Genomic DNA, 8,357 nt, shown 5'->3' on the forward strand with positions numbered 1-8,357 from the left:
CCCGGCCCCCCGCCCCGTCTGGCCACGCATCCTGGGGGTGCACCGGGTGGTCAGCATCTGTGGGCTCCCTGCCCAACCGGGAAAGCATTTTAAACCCACGTGGGTTTTCTGCCCTGGATGCCCTATTTCCTCAACCACCTCCCAGTGCGGCTGCTCTGGTCCCCACACGTCTGTCCCGAAATTCCGTGCCGGTTTGCCCAGCTGTGGCTTCGCACGTTGATGAGTGCCCGGCCCCGCAGCCCTGCAAGGTCGAAATGCACTCGCCGCCTCGTGCGTCCCTCCCTGGCTCGTGCAACAAGGAACTGGCAGCTTCTCCCCGTTCAAAGGAATAACGCTCTTTGGTGGGATGGAAAAGCGTCTTGACTTAGGCAGGTGGTGACGGGGACTGATTCGATCACAGCTCTCAGGAAAGCCCGGCGGCAGGAGCAGCTGGTCAGCAAACGGCTTCTGCGGGAGGACACCGCAACAGAGGAGGGTGGACAGGATGGAGCAGGGATCATGCCGGACCTTCTCTCGGAGGATGAGGTGAAGAGCATGACGTTTTCTGTGGTGATGGGGGTCCCTGGCGTCTTCCCCAGCCGCTAGGCATGCGGAGGAGCCTGGGTGGAGGTGGGTTTGGGGAGTGTTTTCTGCAACACTGCCAGACACAGTGAGGAACAGCAAGGTTCTTGGTGACCATCTTTGTGCCCTGGGTTTCTTTGCCTCTGGGATAAGCGGGATGAAATCTTAACCCTGGCACTGCTTGAAATTCACTCATCTTTTACTTTTCGGATAGGTTCTTGAGCTGCTCAGAGGTGTGCAGAGGGGTTCAGAGGACAGGAAAAGATCACTCAGCCGCCTCCGCTGGGCTCTGCAGAACAAGGAGACCCAGCAGAAGTTTGTCAGGTCAGCCCAGGTTTGGCACTGCATGGCTGTTATCAAGGTCATGTCCAGAGTGGCCCTTTGTCCCGGTTGTTGTGTGGGTGAGCTGGTGTGTGGCCAAGGGTGGGAAGGGAGGAGCGACAGCACCCTTTGTGTTCTACCAGGCTGGACGGCAGCATCCGGACACTCATCGGGCTCTTCACCAGCAGCCTGGCTGACATGCAGATGGAGGCAGGCCGCTGTCTCCATGAGCTCTCCCACTCCAGTGACCCTGCTGTGGCTGAGGCATGTCTGCCAGTGACCTCCTATCTCCTCACATACCTCTCGGGACACAGCGTTGAGTTCACAGTAAGATCCGTGCTTGTGTTTGCCAGGGCTCTGGCAGCTGATAATCCTTTGGTAGCAGTTGGGTGTTGACCTCTTTTGGCTAGCCTTGGCCTAACATGGCCATGTAGGAGTGCTGGTGGGAAGGGGCCCTCTGGAAGTCCCTAGCCCAGCCTTCCCCTTGGAGCAGGACTGTCCCTGGTGCTAGTCCAGGGCAGCATGGCTTTGTTTGGCCAAGTCTTGGAAATATGGAGACACTCTTCACTGTGCCCTGACCCAACACCAAGAGGAGTTTGGTTGCATTGTGTTTGCACCTCCTCCAGGTAGCTGCAGGCTGCACTTAAATGCTCCCAAGCCTCATCCAGGCCAAGCAAATCCTCCTGCCGCAGCCCAGGACACAGTGGTTTGCTCCATATGCAATGGGTTCCTCCTCTTGAGCCCCAGGCTGCATTTGGGGAAGCAGGGACTGCAGGCTCCATCATCAGATGTACGGTCTGGCCTCTTGATGCAGGCTGGGCCTGGACAGGAGGTACCTTGGTGACTGTGTAGTGGGTAAAGCAGAAATACTAGATGCAGGTCAGTTTAGGTGTTTTAAAGGATCTTGGAAAAGTGAAAGAAATGAGCAGCTGCAGGCTGGGATGCAGGGACAGCTATTTTGTCAGCATACCTTCATGCAACAAGCAGACAGGCTTTCGCCCAGCTCGGGAGGAAGAGCAGAGTACCTGTGGCTCCAGTCTGTGCTGTTTGATCCAGGCAAAGGAGCGAACAGTTGGAGTAGCTCTGGGATGCCTGTGTGTTTCACCAGCAGCCGAGCAGCACACTTGGTGCAGCACTCCTTTGAGAAGCAGACAGGATTGTTGTCCCAATATATTTGGGACAACAGGATCAGAGCTAAGGGACAAGATGGGAAGCAACCCCAAGGTGATGATAACATTTTAATCCAGCACACAGGCAGTTTCCAGGAGAATACTGTGGAATTAGAGGGGTCCCAGGGAAATGTCATAGCAATAATTGGAATCCTGAAAAACCTCCAAAGTAGAAGTGATCAGATCCTAGCCTGAGACATAGAAAAAGGATAAACTGAAGTTCATCTGGCTGGGAATGGGGTAGCTGGAGAGTCCAGCATTATCCATCTATGTTTATCCCTCTGATGAAGCTTCTGCCCCGCTCAGGGGAAGCGTGTGCCCTAGTCCCGGGGTACAGGGACTCAGAGGCCTTGCTGGCTGCCCAGGCTGGCCAGGGTCCTGCTGGGGAGTACGAAGGAGATGACCTGCTCTCTCGGGTATGTTTCAGGAGCTGTGTTTGTACACGCTGGGGAATCTGGTAGTGGAAAGTGAAGCTGTGAGGAAGCAGCTTCTGCCTCAGGGCATCATTCCAGTGCTGGCATCCTGCATCCAGGTGGGTGAAAGAGCTCTTCCCCTGCCCTGCCTCAGACAGACTTTTCTTAGGCACTTCAAACACTGGCTGTCAGTACCTCCTTCCAGCTGTGGTCATGAGTGGAGACCCCCCTGCAGAGGGTTGTTGTTCCCTTGCAGGTGAGGGTCTCTCACAGGCTCTCCTGCATTTTTGGGGCTCAAGTCACCACCTTGTGCTCTTCTCCAGCTGAATCTCTCGCATCCATAACCGTGGCTTGCAGACAAACAGTCTAACACAGGGAGCCACAGGCTTCTCCCCTCTGTATGGCTTGGGTCCAGCAGGCAAATGAGGCCAAGATAGTGAGTGGGGCTGTCGTGTGCAGATCTGAACGCCCAAAGCAGCTCTGCTGCTGTGTTTGGGCTCCTGCATCCGTCCAGCTGCAGCCCATGTGAGTATGGGGAGGGGGGACAGCTCAGCTTTGGTGTGGCCACAGCTTGCTCTATCACGCCCGGTCCCCTGCTATGCGCCCTCTTCCACAGGCATGGAAAGGCTGCGCCACTCAGCTGCTTGGTTTGGTGTTACAAAGAGGTATTGCCTTCTCACCAGCACGGCAGCTGGCACCCCAGGATCCTCCTGGCTCTGTCACACAGGATTAGCTTTGTTCTGTTTGATTGCAGTCCCCACACGAGGCTGTGCTGGAAGGTCTGGGCTACGTCCTCTCGCAGCTCCTCCAAGCCAAGGAAGCCCCCGCAGAGATCATACCGTGAGTCCGAGCCTCTTAACTCTGAATCAGGATGGGCCCTGGGGCCTGGCGTGGTATTTGCATGCCAGGGACAATGACGCCTTTCCCATCACAGTGATACTAATAATTCTGAGCAGAATCCTACCAGAATTATGGAGGTTTTGTTGCAGATCAGGGTGCGGGGCTTGACTCTTTTCCCTCAGCCTCATCTGAGCAGACAGCTCTGGTATTTCGGTAAAGGACAGTGTTGAACAGGGTAGACTTGCAGGGAAATTCTGGCTGTATTTCTGCGAAGGAAAAGATCAGCTTGACAGCCCCCAGTGCCAAAAATGTGACCCCAGCCAAGGTGTGCTGAGTATCCCCAGGGCCTGCCATGGACAGGGAGAGCTTTTGGTGGGCCTTAGTGGTGCCTGAGGCTGCAGCCCTTAAGTAAAAGTCTCTTCCAGGTGTGTTTCTGGAGCATGCAGAGCCCAGTATGGGGAGAGCAGCTCCCTGCTCAGCAGCCAGGGCTAGTGTCTCCCTGTCAGTCTGTCCTGCTTGTGCTCTGGCCTGTGCCTCCGTTAACTCTGCCATTCTGCCCCCAGCTTGGTTCTGGACTCTGTTCTCCCCCAGCACATGCTTCGACTGGTTTGCTCCAGCCTCAAGGCTGGGACAGGAGCAGCCGTGGAGTTTGCATGGTGTCTCCACTACATCATTTGTAGGTAAACGTGATTTTTCTCCTCATTTTGAGTTCCCTGGGGGCAGCCAAACAGAGAGGCACGAAGGCATGGTGTCCTGCAGGGGGTCCTGGATTGCCTCCCCTCACCCCTTTCCCTTGGGGAAAGCAATTTCCCTGCCATCCTGGGCATTCCCACTCTCATATGTGAGCACACACATGCTGTTTGCAGGATCGCTGAGTTCCTTTACAGGGTGGTAACAGGTGATAAGGGTGATAACCTGAGGCTGTTCCTAGTCCTCTGAAACACCCCTCAGTCACCTCCCCACATCTGGAGTTATCCCCTGCACTCCCCAAGGCAAGCTCCCTGGACCCCTGAGCTTCTGGCGTTAGCCCAGTGTCACCTGGCCAGGCTGGATGCTGCCAACAATCTCTACCTGCCTTGGCGTGGCAGCTCCAGTGCCATCTCTTTCAGCAGCCCCAGCAGAGGAAGGGAATGTGTGGGTACTCAAAGAAGGATCAGGGCTGTTGTTTCCAGACCCACACAGATAATGCCCGTGAATCTGTTTGATGAGGGCTTTTAAACTTTCTCCTAAGCTCAGAGACAAGCTGCTATTCAAACATGAAATGAGCCCTATGGTGGTTCAGGAGAGTGCTCCCAATTTCCAGTTTGGCAAGGGCTGCAGCAGTTTTCCCTGCCCGAGAGTTGAGAGCAACCACGCTGTCCCTTCCTTTTGCAGCCATACAGCCAACGCAGCATTGCTGTCCCTGGGGGCCTTGCCTGCCCTTACCTCGCTCTTGCTCGACCTGGCTTCTGAAATTCCCCAAAACGCTCCTGAGGGCCTGGAGCTGGTAAGATGCGGGCAGGGTGTCGGCCATTCTCAGTGTTGCTGTGGGGATGCTGCCCAGCTAAAGGGCTTTTTGTTTCCCACCGTCACAGCTTGTCTGCCCAGTGCTGCGATGTCTCAGCAACCTACTCGCAGAGGAGACGGGCTGCGAAGGCCAGATCCAGGACGAGCGCCTGCTCATCGCCCTCTTCCTCATCCTGCAGTGCTTCTTCCAGCAGCATCCGTTCATCGTACCGGAGTGTCTCTGGCTGCTGAACAACCTCACGGGTGAGTGTCCCATGGGGCTGTCAGCAGAGCCAGAGCTGCTGCTGGGACCTGCCTTGATTGCTGGCAGACTCATGGCATCTTGTCTACAGAGACCTCCCTCAGAAACCTCAATTTTATCAGTATGTTCCTTCTCTTCCCACCCTAGCAGATGAGCCCTTCTTCTGCTCCGCTTTGCTCTCCCTGGACTTGCTCCCGGCCCTGCTGCAGCTCCTGCCGTGTTCCCAGATGGCCAGTGTGTTGGTAAGACCTCGCCTTGTGCCCCAGGTCTGGGGCGGGGGAGCACTGGACTTTCAGGAACATGAATCCCGCACACACAGTGCTCAAGTTGGAAGTTGACTTGGGGTGGTAGCAACAGCTTGGCAGAAGGTCTCATGTTGTGGTAGAGTCACCATCCGCCTCCCCTGAAGTCACTACATCTGTATTTACCCTTGACAGAATCTTGTCCCAGCAGAAGAGGGGTCCCAAGGCAGGTGTTAAGTTGGGGCCAGGCCTGCCAGCACCTGGAGCAGGCCAGGAGAGGCTGCTGCCACCTTTTGGAAGGCCCTAAAGCTGTAGGGGGTCTTGGGGGTATGCTCTTTCCAGGGGTGGGTGGTACGGCTGCATCTGCTTGGCATGGGGATGAATGGAGAAGGCTTTTAAAAAGCATTCAAAACCCAGCCGGTTGGTGGGCATGTGGCTTTGGGGAAGCACTGGCAAGACCCCCAGGGAGGGCTTGGGGAGTTCTTCAGAGCCCTCCCAAGCCTGTCAGGAATCTGCCCAATAACAAAGCCTACATTGCTCAGTCCTTCTCATGGCTTCTCCATCCAGGTCCTGACAGTTCTGTGTAATATAGCAGAGAAGGGACCAGCCTACTGCCAGCAGCTGCACCAGGAGCCCACCCTGCCCCTGCTGCTGCCCACCCTCACGCTGCCTGACCCCGAAGTGGTGGGGCAGTGCCTCGAGCTGCTGCACCTCCTCTTCCTGCACTGGCCAGAGGTAAGAGCTGAGGGTGCCTGCCCCAGAATCAAGCACGAGATCGTAAAGCTGGGGATGGGGATCATTATTTAAATAATACCGCTGTCAGTCATTGCCATACTAGCCCCAGCTCCTCAGCACCCAGACATGTGCCTGAAGGGGGCCACTTGTGTGATGCAGAAGCCCTTCTTTTGCCTCTGGGGGGTTCCTTTTCATTGAGAATGACTGGTTTTTGTGCCTGTTGGTTGTACCCTTTGAGGTTATTATGGGGGGATTCTTTTCATTCAGTTGTGCTTACTTCAAGCTTTGGCAACTCCCAGCCAGCAATGAGCATGGCTGGATCTACCTGGCTTAGGACTTTAGTGTCTGGTAGGGCTCTGGGGAATTCCTCCAGCCCTGTTCCCCAGGCCACACAGTGGTGGCTCTGGGCAGACAGGATCAGCTGTAGCAGCTACTCAAATGGCAGCCAGGCAGCTCTCACCCCTCTCCTCTCGCACAGGCTGCTGCTGACTTTGTCAGGCAAGGTGGGCACCGAGCCCTTGAGCAGCACCAGAACACCCCAGAGCTGCAGGAGCGGGCACAAGCACTGCTGGACATGGTCAGGCAGCCCCTGGGAGCCTCCACCTTCAGTCCCTGCCACGCCACGTTGTCTGCCTTCTCCTAGGCCACGCCACTTCCCTTCCTTCCCCCTGCGCTCCAAGGAGGAATAAACCGTTTGTTCACCCTGTGCCCTGCTTTCCCCAGGGCTGTTTAGGAGTCTAACTGCCTGCTCTGAGAACCAGTGCTGTCTGCACGGGGATGCTGGTCCTTGGCAAGATATGACTGTTTCTGTCCTCACAGCTACCAGCAGGCTGCCCCGTGCCTCCCCAGAGCTTGAGGCAGAGCTGACCCCGGGCAGATAGGCTCTTGATACTGGGGAGGTGGTGTATAAACCCTGCTGGATTTGCCATTGCCTCCAGCAGCTCCTTTGGGCTATAAACCCAACACGTGAAGCTCAGGGTAAGCATGTTGCATTTATGCAATTGATAAGTTAAAAGATACACATTTTACATTAAAGATCATCAGTCAAGTCTTTAGCACGCACATATTTACTGTCTGTCTTCACACCTTGCTTTTCACAATGTTCTCCAAGGCCTTGGCCACTTCATCCACAGTAAGGTTGTTCAGCGGTACGCTTTTCTCCTTTCCAAACTCTGCAGGAAAGACAGAGGATGAGAGAAGGGGCAGGTGTCCTGGTCCTTTTCTGCTGCAAGGGCAACCGCAAAGCCCCGCTTTAAGTTTCCTAAGTGCCACTGGTGTCACAGCCCAGGCTCCCATCACCACCCTTTGCACCCACCACTCCTCACTGTGCCTCCCTGTGCCCAAGTTATCACTTCCACCTTCTCTTTTCTCAGCCCTTCCCTTGGAGAGAAGTCCAGACAGCCTAATACATTTCCTTGCCGCCTTCTGTTAACTTTTGCTGCACAGCAGCTGGGCAGAGGCAATCACCACATCCCAAAGCAACCTGGTGGCTTTTGGCCTGTTCACATCAAGATGCTCACCAACACTTCAGTAAAATAGTGCTGAAAAACTTGCTGTTCCTACAGCAGCCCCTAGCTGGGGGTCTATTTCCCTGCAAGTCACATACAAACAAGAGACAAGCACTATACGAGCAGGCTCTGCTGGCCTGTTTGCTCGCACTGGGAAACTCATGCTTAGAGTCATTTGCCTTAAAAGAGTTTCTAAATTATTTCTGTCCAGTCCAGTTGGCCTTGGGAAGAAAATGAGGCCTCTACAGAGGAGCTTTTCTGCTCCCTCCTTGGCGTTTCACTGAGGACACAGTGAAAAGAAAGAACAAACACGTTTTTCTGTACAGGAATTCTATAGTGGTGGGAGATCACAGCCACGAGCTGGCAAACCACTTTCTGAGCCACAGGTCCCTTTTTTCGCTTCTCACCAGATCATGCAGCAGTAACGCACTCCTCTGAGGCCAAGACCCACCTTGCCTCGTGGACAGCTACTCCCTCATCAATGTCCCTTACAATGTCCCTTAATCGCTGAACCTCCTCCCCACCCCGCTGCAGACCGCGGGGCTCTGGCGCTCGCCTCTAGCTCTCCTCAGGTGGTGGCTACCGGCGGGCACCCCCCACTTACCGTACCGAGCCCAGAGCTTGGGCTGGACACCGGAACACTCGCGGATCAGAATGGGGAAATCCGGGTTTGCCTTCTTCAGGGTCACGTAGTGCTGTTCAATGAAGTCTCTGGGGAGGGAAGGAGGAGCGGCTGATCCGCATGGCTGAGCCCGCTGTGACCGGGCAGGCTGCGGGCAGCCCAGCGCCTCAACACCCGGGCCCCCTCGTTGCCAGGGCCC

The 8,357-nt window shown here is 55.5% G+C and overlaps 2 protein-coding genes across 2 annotated transcripts; one reads left to right on the plus strand and one right to left on the minus strand.

The window, feature by feature from the left end:
* Positions 1-368: 368 nt before the first annotated feature.
* TMCO6 (transmembrane and coiled-coil domains 6) lies at positions 369-6,671 on the plus strand (the record flags this gene model as incomplete). The annotated part of the gene is made up of 11 exons (XM_010293666.1): positions 369-525; positions 776-885; positions 1,026-1,209; positions 2,479-2,583; positions 3,219-3,304; positions 3,868-3,984; positions 4,679-4,790; positions 4,879-5,053; positions 5,199-5,293; positions 5,861-6,028; positions 6,507-6,671. Coding segments are annotated over 11 exons (1,474 nt in total), but the record flags the coding sequence as incomplete, so codon positions are not given.
* Positions 6,672-7,108: 437 nt separating this feature from the next.
* On the minus strand, positions 7,109-8,247 carry NDUFA2 (NADH dehydrogenase (ubiquinone) 1 alpha subcomplex, 2, 8kDa; the record flags this gene model as incomplete). The annotated part of the gene is made up of 2 exons (XM_010293667.1): positions 7,109-7,200; positions 8,141-8,247. Coding segments are annotated over 2 exons (199 nt in total), but the record flags the coding sequence as incomplete, so codon positions are not given.
* Positions 8,248-8,357: the final 110 nt, after the last annotated feature.

The sequence above is a fragment of the Phaethon lepturus genome, unplaced genomic scaffold (genome assembly GCF_000687285.1).
Source record: "Phaethon lepturus isolate BGI_N335 unplaced genomic scaffold, ASM68728v1 scaffold37028, whole genome shotgun sequence".
Taxonomy (NCBI): Eukaryota; Metazoa; Chordata; class Aves; order Phaethontiformes; family Phaethontidae; genus Phaethon; species Phaethon lepturus.